This window comes from Vidua macroura, chromosome Z (genome assembly GCF_024509145.1).
Source record: "Vidua macroura isolate BioBank_ID:100142 chromosome Z, ASM2450914v1, whole genome shotgun sequence".
Classification (NCBI taxonomy): domain Eukaryota; kingdom Metazoa; phylum Chordata; class Aves; order Passeriformes; family Viduidae; genus Vidua; species Vidua macroura.
The window spans coordinates 35,646,190-35,659,867 of NC_071611.1; the positions used below are offsets into that span (position 1 = coordinate 35,646,190).

At 35.7% G+C, this 13,678-nt stretch overlaps 1 protein-coding gene across 1 annotated transcript in view; it reads left to right on the forward strand.

The window, feature by feature from the left end:
- Window positions 1-13,678, forward strand: part of HCN1 (hyperpolarization activated cyclic nucleotide gated potassium channel 1) — a 187,827-nt gene that overhangs the window by 123,990 nt on the left and 50,159 nt on the right. Inside the window, exon 4 of the mRNA XM_054004200.1 lies at window positions 868-1,086. Within this exon, the coding sequence (XP_053860175.1) occupies window positions 868-1,086 (219 nt within the window). The remainder of the gene's footprint in view (window positions 1-867; window positions 1,087-13,678) is intronic.

Consider the following 13,678-nt stretch of genomic DNA (forward strand, 5'->3'; position numbering starts at 1 on the left):
GAGTCCCAGGGCTTTTTGGAATGTGTTAAGGTTTCTGCTTTTTGCTGGGAACAGCCCTTTTGACCGTCTTTATTTAAAGCTGAAGGGAGGATGCTGCCAACATCTTTGCAAATTTAAAAGCTTATTAACAAGAAGTCATGTCCTTCTAATCTGCCAGAGAGACTGGGAAGAGGCAACTGCACATCAGAAATACAGAACCTAGGCATCTCCTTTTTTTTTTTTGAGCTGACTTTCACAGACTGTGACTATGAACATAGGTTTGCTATGATGCAGAATAAACAGACTTATTTTCAATTGAGATTACTCCAATATAAACACAATATTACAAAAACAAAAAAAAAGCAGGATAAGCAGACATTACAATAAATAATACCCTTTTTTTCTGTCCTTGAAAAGTGAAAGGAATCTAGTAAATAGGGTTTTATGTTAAAATTGACACTGCCAAAAAGAAAGAAATAGGGCCATAGGAGTATGTACATGCATATTAAAACAAAATACCACCTTATTGTGCCTGATAAGTCTGAATAGCTTTTTCTAATCCATCTGCCATGGGTTGTAAAATAAAATTGACCTTTAGTCTCCTTTTAATTAGGATAGCACCCACATTTAAGAATATAATCGTGTATAAAAAGTAGTCAATTTTATTTCATATCACTGTGATAAGTATTATATGTCAGAATCTCTGATGCTTTACCTTACAGTTAATTTAGAAGGAATATCTCTTCTCAAACATAGAGGACACATTACCCAGGACAATTACACGCTTACTCTTTCAGAGGCAGCAATCTATGATCCCACTAAACAGGTACAAATGTGATTTTCTTTCCAGCTGCTCGCAGGCTCAGTCACTTGTCTCTTTTCTTGCAGAATGATTCCTGGGGAAAGCAGTACTCTTATGCACTCTTCAAAGCCATGAGCCACATGCTCTGCATTGGTTATGGAGCCCGCGCCCCGGTCAGCATGTCTGACCTCTGGATAACGATGCTGAGTATGATTGTGGGGGCTACTTGTTATGCCATGTTTGTTGGTCATGCCACTGCCCTCATTCAATCCCTGGATTCATCGCGACGACAATACCAAGAAAAGGTAACTAATTTTCTCATAACTCCTTAGTTTCTGAAATGGATTAATAGGATGTTTTTATTCTTTACATGAAATGATCTAGTAGTGTGTGAATCCTGTGGCAGATGTCATTGAACGCAAAGGAATTCAAAACACTCCATGAGTTCACTATATTTTTGCAGGAACCTACTTTGCTTAGAGAGAAGCCAGTGTTCTTGATGTTCAACTTCCTTTATACTCTTCAGTGAAAACTCTATCCCTTGCTTCAGACTTGCTTTGTATCCCTTTACTGCATTCTGTAGGAATTTGATCTAGGTAGCTTGAACCAGGGCCTTCACCTTGGTAGCTTGGGCATGTCTTTACAATTTCCTGTCATTCATTTGGGGTGCAGTTCAGGGATCACACTCAAACATGTCAAAAGAATGGCCTTTAAATTGAGGATCAGACCAAATGAATTAGTTTTGTCTGTAACTTCCTCAGAGAAGTGCTCAGAAGAGGTCTTCATTTGCTTAGTAACAGTATTGTTTACATGTGAATCCATGACATGTAAGCTCCTCTCCAAGGTCAGAAAGGATTGTGGCAAAAGGTAGAAAAGTAGAGTAAGGTTAGTGGAAGAGTGTTCTTTATGAAGCAGGAAGTAAAAGGTTGTTTTATTCTGTGTAAGATTGGAATTAAAAACACATGAATGAGTACAAGGTAGGATCTTTCTGAAGTAAGTACTAATTAAAACTGTCAGTTGTGTAATAAAAATCAGAGATGGATGTGGATCAAGGCATGAAACTGGAAGATATGGCTAGGAATGATGGCATAAGGAAAAAAGGATCAGAATGAACCTCAGGAAAGGACAAAAAGAATGTGCAGAATTACTGAGGTGCTTAAGAGATGACAAAATTCATTATTACAGTAAATGGGGAACTGAAGGAGCCATACCAGGGGAGAGGTCAGCTGAGCAAAGTAGTGAAATCAAAGTTCACATCAGCAAATAGGAAACACAACCTGGGCAATAGTATTTGGCATATGTCCACAACAAGGTCCAGAAAGGCAAACTGGGCAGAAATCACAGTATGTTGTAACACAAACCTGAGGGAGAAAACTGGCAAAGACTAAATAGCTGAGAGGGTGACCCTGGCATCTGCTGAAGATGAAGGGGAATGACCTGAATTTGCTGGGCAAGAAAGAAGGGGGAAAAAAAAGAATAGGATGGACTAGGGTATTTTCTTTACAAGGAAGCAAAGAGGGAGGAAATGAGAATGTGTAGGTGAAGAAGGGTTTACATACAGTTTTGTTAAGCTCAAATTGCATCCAGATCCTGGGTTCTATATGTGAGAGACAGGGAGAGGTAAGATGAGCTGTAAGTTCAGTGACAGAAAAATTAGCTTGTGGCTGACAAAACAGCTGTTCAAAACAAGTTTGCAAGCAAGAAATTTCACACACTGTAGTGTCATAAAATACAAGTGAGAATAAGATGTTTAGAAAGAGAGTAGAGATGATCATTAAAACCAAATGTGTTCTGTCAGTGGCCATGTGAAACCCCCAAATTCATCTCAATATAATGTCAAAGGGCTAATCCGGGTAGGTTATCTAACTCAACTGGCTCACTGGGTCTGTTCTGTGAACAAGAAGGAAAGTAATTTTATCCAAGTGGGACATTCCTAGGAAGATGTGGGACAGAAATGTCATAACCATGGATATGAACTATGACTGCAATTTCATTACAGGCCAGGGTCAACATACATACACACATATACACAGATTTAAGAAATCAGAAGAAATGTCAGTACACACCTGAAACCTCATGTCAATCATTATCATCAGACCTTGCTGGCTGCAGCAGTATATCACAATATTTTGATCATCAGAAATATAGTACATGTGTAAAGATACCCCCGTATTTTAAGCTCTGCTGAGTAAAGCCAGTGTAATTTGCACTTGTCTTGTAAATTAAAACTCAGCAGCAGTATTGCATTTCTCATCTTTTTGCAAAACAGCAAACAAGACTTTTTGTTTATTCGTTTGTTCTCTGATTTTATGCACACACAAACAAAATTTTTTGTTTATTTTTTTCTCTGATTTTATGCACACACTTTATTAAACATTAGCATAGAAATATCCAGCATTTTTCAACTCCTCCAATTCTCAACACATTAATTTTTCCTTTTGTTTTTTTTTCTTACTTGTTTCCTGACTTCTGAGGTAAAGAATAACATGGCAATCAGAAATTTAAGAAATGAGCCAGAAAGTGTATATTTCTATGCTTTAGAAAAAATATGTTTCTTATTTTCTGGAACATATTTTTATGCTGGTTATTAAGGGCTAGAGATAAAGGATGTCTTGAATAAAGAATTTTTTTCTACTGATTTCTGAGACCCTGGACCTTGATATATATTAACAGCTATACAGATTTGTCTGTACATTCTTAACATTTCTTTATCATAGTTTAATCATATTTTAAAATAAATCTTTGATTATAGCATAAGAATTATAAGTCATTACTACAAATTCTTAAAGGGTACTCAATATTTTTCTTTACTCTGAAAACTAGATCAATGGACGCTTCAAAGACCATTTTGTGTTACCCATTTTGTCATCATATTTTCTAAAATATTGGCACATAAAAATTTTTTATATTTCACATATCTGACACTTGAGAATAAGGTAGATGAAATTTCAGCTACAGATTTCAGAGTTTTAATATATTCCATTATCCATTTTTGCAGAGTGCATTGCTTTTATTTTCTTCTGAAATTAAAAAATCAGAAGAGGGAGATTTCTTTGATTTTTTTGGACTTAAGGGCCAGTATCAGCTTGGTTTTTTTAGACATATATATCTAGGGTTGTATTTTTATTGGCTCAATTTTTTTCCTTGTAAGAATTATGTAAAATAATGAAATTATTACAAATTGCTAGGCAACACAGAATGATAGTGGAGGTAAGAAAGAGGTTGTTATTTGATTCTTCTCTGAATAACATCATAAATGCATCTGTGGAATGCAACCAATTAAGGGAAAATTCTGGTCCTTCTCACACTGAAAGCAGCCAGAAATAAAATATTTGCTGAAATCTCCCTCATTCAGGTCCTTCCCAAGCTGAAGGTATGCAAAACTAGAACATAGTTCAAAATGGAAGAAATACACACAGGAAGTCAAGAACAATATTTCATTAAGCCAAATGTCAAACACTGTCAAAGAATTTGACCTGTGCAAAACATTGCATGCTGAAAGAAACCAAAATATGGTAAGGAAGAAAATATTGCTCCACAGGTTTACTCTTATGGGTCAAAACCAAAAGATATCAGAAAAATTAAAAGTGATTATAAGCCATCAGATGTAGGAGATGGACAATAAACTTGTACACTGAGAAGTTGTACAAAAAAGAATGCATTGGTACATTCTGGTCACTCTGACAAAGTTCAGGCTTTTTTTGCTGAAGTAGTGGAAATTTTCTCACAGGAGAAAAAATATTTCATACATACATCAGATCCTGGTATCAATTAGTGAAGGGCCTGAGTGAACTCAGTATCTGAGTTGAACTGGTATCAATTAGTGAACCTGAGAAAGGAGAGAGATGTCCAATTCAGGTATACTCAATATTCTCTTCGCAGTAATAAAGTTTGATGGACCATTCTACCTTAGAAAAGCACTGAATAAATCAACGAATCAATGTCATCTTAGCACTCTCCTTCCTGATTTTGGTGTAAGTCAAAGAGGAATGCAGTAATAACTAAAAGCAATATTCTAAGTGACCACACCTTTGACATTTTCTAATGTCTAGAAAGTCAGAATATCTCAAAGATTTTTGCCTTTGCAAAGACATTTATTTGAAAGAACCAGAAATGCAATATGCTCAACTTGTTTCAACTTGTGAAACAAAGAAGGCAAAATGAACAGTCGCTTGACAAGGAGGTGAAGATCATTAGTTAAATATTTCTTCCTTTAGATCTTGGCAGTTTCTAGTAGGAAGATGTTTGCCTAATGCTGTGAGTGTCAAAGAATTTTCATTATTGAAGATAGGTTAATATTTTCTCTATTACATTCTGTCGTAGGCAAAAAATATCCAGGAACAACAAGCTATTAGAGGGAAGATTTGTAGTGGCATACAGATTGTCTCATAGCATAAAGATGGTTAAATTGGATTGATAAAATACCAGGTATTAGCTGGGGAGGTTATTATTTAATTTTATTTTAGTTTTCCTTATGCTATCGTTTTCCATTTTCCCTTACGCTATCATTTTGTGTATTTTGTTTATTCTCTAACAGAACTCAAACCACACAAGGTGTTGAAAAAATAGCAAAGAATCGGACCAGTTTTGCCAATTGCAAGTAATACGAGAGACATTAAAATGCTTAATTCAATAATATACATACAGGAAATGGAAAAAAACTACAACTGTCTCAAATGTCCCAAAGGGCATCTTCTAATCCCATATTTTGCTTTTATTTTATCTCTTAATTTATGATCTTTTAGCATGTCTTCAGTTAAATCAGTCTAATTCAAAAGAAGAAAAAAACTTAAATGTACTTTTTTACAGAGAAAAAGCAATAACTGTATATAAAGCTAATTTAAAAGCAACCAGTAAGTTGTAAGTAGTAAACAACTACTACACAATTATATGATATTGTGCATTTTTATATGGATAGCATTGGGATTTGGAGCTCAAAATGCCTATTTTTCATTTCTTAAGCATCAGAAGAAACATTTAAAAAGGAATAACAAAATTAGGGCAGCTGAGCAGCTTTAGATTTTGCATCATGAGGCCTTGCACCAGCTTTTCAAGTCTGTCCCTCACAGCTCCAGTTTGGATATCTAAATTGCCCTTGCAGGCTATGGGGAGATACTCAATATGTATTGCAAGAGGTAGGGGCACCTTGGGGTGCTTCGAGGGAGCTGTGGATGGAACATGTTTCCATTTCGTTGCCCCTCCAGGAGGCTGTGTTTGTACTTCCTCACCTTGGACAGTAACACAGCTGAGGTCCTCACTTCCAAAACTGGGGGCCACCTCTTTGAGCTTCCTTCTCTGAGCAGTTGTTTTAGAGTGCAATGGAGGGGCTCTGCCATAGAACAGATCAAGACTTGGTAGCCACTCATCCAGCCAGTGACACCTCTGCATTTTCCTAAAGACGAACAGAAGACATCACTTCCATATTTTCTTGAGTTTCAAGCAATTGGTGGTTAAAGTGAAAGTGGAACAAGGCAGATACCAAGTTCTTGCCATGGTCATTAGAACTACTTCAGTTCTTGGAAAATATTTCTGGAAATTTTTAGATATTTGTAACTATGTCATCTGTAAGTATCAGAGATTTGTGTATACCCACGAATATTCCCACTGGGAAATGGCTGTTTTGGTCATGATGGAAATTGCAAGGAAAGGAAGAGCTGTGGCAAACTCAAGACCACATCACTATTTAGCTAGGCTTACACCAGCTTGTGGTACATATATCATTAAACTAAATACAAATATCCATGCTGGACTCAAGTCAGATGAAATGGAGTGAAACCAATAAAGTTTCCAATGCCTACATATTTTATGCCATACATAAAATCTTCGAAAATTTAGTTTTATGGATTTTTTTTTTGTCTTAAATTGAACAGATGTTCAAACAGCAAATTGCAGAACCTGAATTTTAGACACATAGCTGAACTTGCAATAGTGGAGTTATAGAATGTTATTCCTGGATCTCTCCTGGATCTGAGCAGCAAAGTACTCATTAATACTGATTTATAAGTTCAGTAGCTTTTCATGGTTTATACATGGTTTTTAAAAATGGAAGTCATGCTTTTCTGGTGCTGATAGTAGTTTTGAGAAAGTCTGACAATACCGTAACACAAGAATATTCTGTGATTCTTTACTTTAAAATAGCCTGTTTTCATTTATAAAGCATAATTTTAGCACTAAGTCATGTCATGTCACTGCTGAAGAAGGAGAACCACTTGGAAGATAAATCTTGTATTTTCCATGCAGCACAGTATACTTGCCACACCAAAGGAATTATTTATTTTGGAAAAGGAGGGGTGGTTTCATTTATCCTGGAGTTAGACCCACTTGGGAAAAACAAACAAACAAACAAAACCCCAACAATAAAACAAAACAAAACAAAAAAAAAACCAAAACAAAACAAAACAAAAAACTCCAAAACAAAACAAAACAGGAAAATAAAGCAAAACCTTTTAATAGGTTTTTTTTTCATACTTTTGCATGTTTTTAGAAAATTCTCATCAGCTTACACAGATGTATATCCTATTCAGTTTTGCCATAGTGCAGTATTTTAAATAGTAAAGCATTTTTAAAATGTTTTATCAAGTGATAAACAAGAGTTGTCAGGACTTCAGGAATAAGTATTAATTTTATGAAAAGCCATATAGTCATCAAAGTATTGTGAACAAGAAAATTCATTATTACCTAAATATTTAGGCATGACTGAGAGTCATTGCACACCATAATATTTGTGGATTGTTTCTGGTAGTTATAATTCCTGGATTTGTGATTTTATTTGGAAGTCCAGAGTATGTTATAGTTAGAAAAGGGTTTGCAAGTGTTGCCTTTAGGATTATTTCTGAATAATTTTACGCTGTTTTGGCAAATATCAGGTCACAGACTGCTAAATGGATAGATGTAGTATTCCTGGCTTCTGTGAGCCTTATTGGTTCCTGCAGAAAGTAATGAGATTTATTAGAACAAGCAAGCTCTTAAAAGATATTGACATCACTCAATATTCTGGAAGTGAAAACATTCTGGAAGGATAAAAAACAGCTGAATCTCAGAAAAATCTTTTCAGATACTTTATTTCATAGGATGGATCCTGTTATTTGGTAGAACATGCACATAATAGAACTTGTAAGTACATTAATCCTTTTCTTTATATGCATCTTTTAACTTGATGCATAATTAAGGCCATCATGAAATCAACTGACATATAAATGAATATGTAAATTCTCAGCCATGAGAACTAGTGTGGGCTGTGCAGGCAGTAGCTTATTCAACAATATTTGTTGTGTCATGCTAAGACCTTCACTGCCATCACTTACTTTCTTTTTCTCATCTTTATCAGTTTTTTGTTTATAATGATTACCTGGATTTTTGCTGCACATACTTGTGATATTGACATTGGTATTCACAATTTTTGAAACAGGAAAGAATGATAGATAGTACTGCGGAAAGTGAGAAAAAAAATACTTTCCCTCTTCCAATCAAAAATCAGAAGTTATTCACCTTTAATGATGCAACACTGAAAAAATAGACAATTTTTTTTTCTCTACAAGTTGAACTGAATATGATGTTTATTTTGAGGGCAAGACTTTGGAGAGAAATGTAAATTAGTCAGAACAGTCTCACTAGACTAGCCTCAGGATTCTTTTGTCCTGATACTTCATTATTGTGTTTCAGCTCTCATTACAGCCATTCTTGCTGGGGTAATCGGGCTGGTGATTTTTGCCTTTCATGTCTGAAAAGATGATTGGTTCCTCCCGGCAGCAGGTACTGTGCAAGCCAAGTGCTCTTCACCTGGCTGCATCATACCTGTGCCAAACTGTAATAGATTCCCACTGTTTCTAAAGTGACAGATGGGACTGTCTTTGATTTATTGCTGTGTTGTGGGTAATTTACCTATAAAGTGTTCTGCTGTCTTGCATTATGGATTAGGTTTCTAGCAGTTTTCCATATGAAACTGCAGAGCAAGCTCATTGCAATTGCAACCATGTTCATGATGACTATATAAAATTAGCTGTGAAGGCATGAAGTTATTCCAGAGTCAGATTTTACACACAATCTGCTTTCTTTCCACAACAAGTTCCCACATTAAATAGATTAAAAAAAAAAAAAAAAAAAAGCAAAGAGATAGGAACGAAAACCAAGTAACCAGGTTTTGGGCTTCAAACTTTCTGTTCAAACACAGCACAACTTACAAATTTAGCAAGAGAAAACTCTGATTCACATCAGACAGATATAGCAGGTAGCAATTATCCAAGTTGCACTAGAATGACTGTGCTTATGTTCTGTAGATGGATTGAAGGAAATAGCAGTCAATACTATCTAATATAACACTAGGAGTGAGAAAATAATCCTTTCTGTGAATGATTATGGGTTTTTTTTCCTTTACCTTGTTAGGGAAGAAGCGAAGAAGGGAGAATTGATTATTTTTATATTGACTTGTACATAATAGTTGTTTCCCAACCTCACCTTTTTTCTCAATATTCAAGTAATTAATGCATGTATACTTTGAGAACATAATAATTTGTATAAATAAGACATGCAATATTATAAATGCTTTGGAGTGCAGAGGATAGCAGAATGACCAAAACATTTTCCCTTCAAATGTATGTTTTAAAAACCCTTTTGTATTGTTTTGTGTGATAAATTAACAGCTTAATCCAAGTGGTTACTAACCTTGAAAAAATATTGTAACATTAATTCAAGAAAATTTATTAGAAAGGAGAAGCAGTAATAAATATAGAAATGGAATACTTTTAACTCCATTTGTTTAGACCTACGTTTTACATCTTCTGCGACCAAAGGAAAAAAAAAGAAAAAAAAACCTTCAGAAAACATTTTTCTAAACACTAGTTATTTAAGCATAATAAAAGGACATTTAAAATAAAAATTCACACTCTATGTTTTCACAGGTTGGGGTTAGGAACATGTAATTTTCAGATAAGTATCTATACAATCTCCTTCTAGATAAAATATTTGTTAGTCAGATGCCGTTTAATATGGGCAGCACTGGATGCCTGCTTCAGGCAAAGCTTCACTTCAGAATTTGATGTATATGTAAAAGTAATTTTATAAAGTTTTGAGGAAAACACTGAGATTTTTTTTCAATGAGAAGTGAAGTCTTTGGGTGTTTCTTGTTGCGCATATGAAGGAACATAACTAGAATTTATGGAGTTAATTCCCCTATATAGGATACCTCCCAATCACATTTAATTTTTCAACATTTTTTAAGGCATAGGCCTTTGTTTCTCCTGATTTTGTAGGGAATGTAAGAGGGGTGGGTGATCAGCTGGCTGAAGAATCCATCTGTCTTCATTGCTGCTTTATTCCTGCACAATGATAGATGTTGTTCAGCCCATGTTTGGGCTTCATCAGGCAGCATCAGGAGATGGACATGGCCCCACCTCAGCCAAGAGTACCACAGACATCAGAGACAACCCAGAAGGCTAACTCAAAGGAAAACTGAGGAGGAGAGCCGCAGAAGATCACTGGTCAGTGTAACAGAGATAGTGGAAAGGCATCTCTGGCTTTTTCCCATGGTATGCCTGCCAGGAAAAACCAGTTTGAAATGACAGGAGCAAAAAAATATGTGAGGAAGTGAGGATGAAGGAAACAACAAGGACTGTGCCAGGAGGTGGAGGATGTTGACTTGTTTTAAGGAAGAACTGTGATTGACAGAGAAGCTTGTATTGAGGAATTTGTTCATGGCTAAGCAAGAACATCTCATTGGGCAGTACATGACATCACCTGAAAGAATTTAGGAAGTCATTTGACACACACAATGAATTTTTGGCAAAGAGATAGAGATGAGCCTTCTATTTCCACCTGCATACCCCCTCACTTTGAACAGCAGCTTTTATGTGTGGACAGTACAAATAAATAATAGAAGAGAATTGAAGTGAGGATGATCAATGGAATGATTACCTGGATTACTATATCACATTACCCAGTTCAGTCAGGGAGGAAGTTTTGGGTTGCATGAGAAGAGAGACAAGATAGCATCTGATAATTCCTGCTCCATCGGGTGCAGCTGTAAGGCAGGCAACAGTATTTACTCTTCAAGCAGTGTTGCTAGAAAAAAAAAAAAAAAAAAAAACAAACTGAAATCTGATATAAAAAGGGAATAAAAAGATTTAAAACTCTGATGAAGTATATTGGTCCATTGATTTCAAAACAAAGCTATAACAGTCAGAGAGTAACTCTGCATGAAAAATGATAGCACAATAAAACCAACAGTATATCTAACTCAGTAAATGAAAAGATACTTTTTTATTGCTGAAAGATTGTGATTTAGATTTGTTTGCAAAATATTTAAAAGTCAGGCTCTTGCTCTGCAAAAGTTTATGATTTAAGATAGTGGAGAACAGTATAGCCTTGCAAAATAGTGCCAAACTCAGAAATTATTTGGGACAGATATAAACCTTAGCTCTTCCTTGTTTTTACCTCAGCCTTATTTTCTTTCATAGTTTCTCAGTCTACCAGCACTCCCCAATGCCCATGTCTCCTTTTAAGGCAGTCTTTGCATCTGGCAGAGACCATTTGTCCTCTTCTTCCTCAAAACCCTCCACAAAACCAGTCTATTTTGTTTGGTTTGGAGAAGACAGGGCACTTATCTGAACCTTGCACCATGCTTTCCATGGCAGGAAAAGAAAGCTTTCATTTCCCAAACGATTCAGTAATGTCACTTAATGTCAAGAAAGTTAGAGCTTCCTCAGGAGGGTCCAGTGATGTAACTGCATAGAATAATGTGAAAAAGGAGAAGAAAGGGAAAAAAAGTGAATAATGAAAGCACTGTGCTGTGGCATATCTGTTAATATTAGGTGTAAGCCTCATTGCATGTGGCTTTTAAATTTGCAGTACAGTTCTGAGCAGAGAAGGGATCAATCAGGCAGGCTGAGAAAGTAAGCCATCTCTGTCTGCAGCAGCTGAAGGCAACTCCTCAGTGTGTTAGCCTGGATTTCTGCAACACACCAGGGCTAAAAGCAGAAAATTTCTCAAAACCAAGTTCAACATTAAAACTTGCATTATATGCTATTTCTAGCATACTCTTCCTGGGTGGCAGAAAGAGCTTCTGTTTTAGCCATCAATTTGTGCTGTGAAAAACGGAAAGAAGTGCCAGCTTATACTTGAAGTGGTTGCTGCTTTAAAATTGTTAGGTGACCACCTAATTGTTAGGTAGTTATTATCTATAGTGAGGTTCTTATATAATGCTGAAGTTTTAGTGGAAGCAATATTCTGTTTCTGTAGTTCTCAGGAATTACCATTGCAGAGCCCTTGTGCTATATTTGATTATGACTACTCAAAATTTCACTGTCTGTACAGCTTCAAAATATATTGATTTTTGGGAAGACATTCTGAATTCTTCCAGGTCTTTTTCAGATTCAGTTTAAAAACAAAATACAAATGAAAAGGTTTTTCTTGCCTCAGCACCTCTTTACCTGTGTTTTTCACATAGCCCAGGTGTAGCTTTCTCTATTGGGGGTGCACCGCTGTTCTCTTTGCAAGGTTTCCGTTGTGGTCTAGATCCAATATCTCTGGAAGAATGAAAAGAGGCCTGGTGATGTTTTATTTATCTATTTGATGCTTTAATTTTTTTTTAAGGCTCCTTTCAAAAACAATTCTTTTAAACAAAACCAAGCATTTTGCATTGCCGACCAGGAAGAACCCTTCTTGGCAGGACTATGCAGATTCCTCCTCAGTTTCAGCAGGGGTCCTGCACTGCAGCTTTTCCATGAGACACTGTTGTCAGTGCTGGTAGTGGTATTTGGGGGACTAGCTCAGAACAAAAGTGAATTATCCATTGGGCCTGAAAAACAGTATTCATGGCAAACGTATCATTCTCACAGCCAGTGATACTAGAGTGCAAATTGCTTCTCTTGCCCTGGAAATAATGGATCCTTTATTCAACTCTAAGGTAAATTTTGCCAAAATTTCAGATGCTGAGCATATTGGTCTTAAAATACTTAAGATGGGAAGAAATATATCTGCACTTCATAAAATATATTTCTTTAAGTGGAAGAAACTATGAGAAATCCTTAGATCTTTAGAATTTTGTAGAATTTTTCAAGAACCCTTTATTAGCCTTTTACTCCTTTCATGGTTTTTCCATAGCATCTTGGAGGTGTTTTGCCCATTTCTTCAAAGCACTCTCTATTTCTCCTTCTTGTTCTGAAAAAAGGTGGAAAAGAAAATAAAGGTATTATTTCACAGAAGCTCCATTCTTTTTCTTTAACAGTTTCAGCTCTGTGACTTCACTTTTGAATGAATCCAACTATACTGAATAAAAGACTTTCCCTATGTTTCTGCAGAAATGATCAGCACAGAAATACAGTATCAACATTAATTTGAGAGTTAAATCTCCATAGAGATGTGGGAAGCAATCCACTATTACTAAGAACTTTTTGCACTATTTTGGAGATTAAAAAATAAGACCTTCTCTTTATGTAAGATTTGATGCATTTGGATGATCAAATGGTCAATGCAGTGAATTATGTCTTCATAACCAGAACTATTACAGGACTCATTAGTCTATTTCTTTGAAGAAAGTTATAAATTGTCTTAAAATTTGCTCTTTGCAGAATGTTTCATTGGCTTTTCCATTCCTGATAGAGCCTGTAGTTCTCATATATACCTCATCTTTATTCTAACGAAAAAAATATCTTTAAGTCATTAAAAATTGAAGGGTTTTTCCCTGTACCTAGTGAATAAGTTCCATAATTCTGGAATATAAGAGAATGCATCCTGTTGCTCAATCATTCCTCTAGAACCATGAGGTCTATAATGATGCTCTTCAGGAGAGTACAAAAGGTTGCTTGGAATATTACTTTCCTGCCATGACTGTCATTTATCAGAGAAGCCTTCAGATGCCATAAATTTATTTTTCTAAGGATGTCTCTGAAGTGTGTATACCTC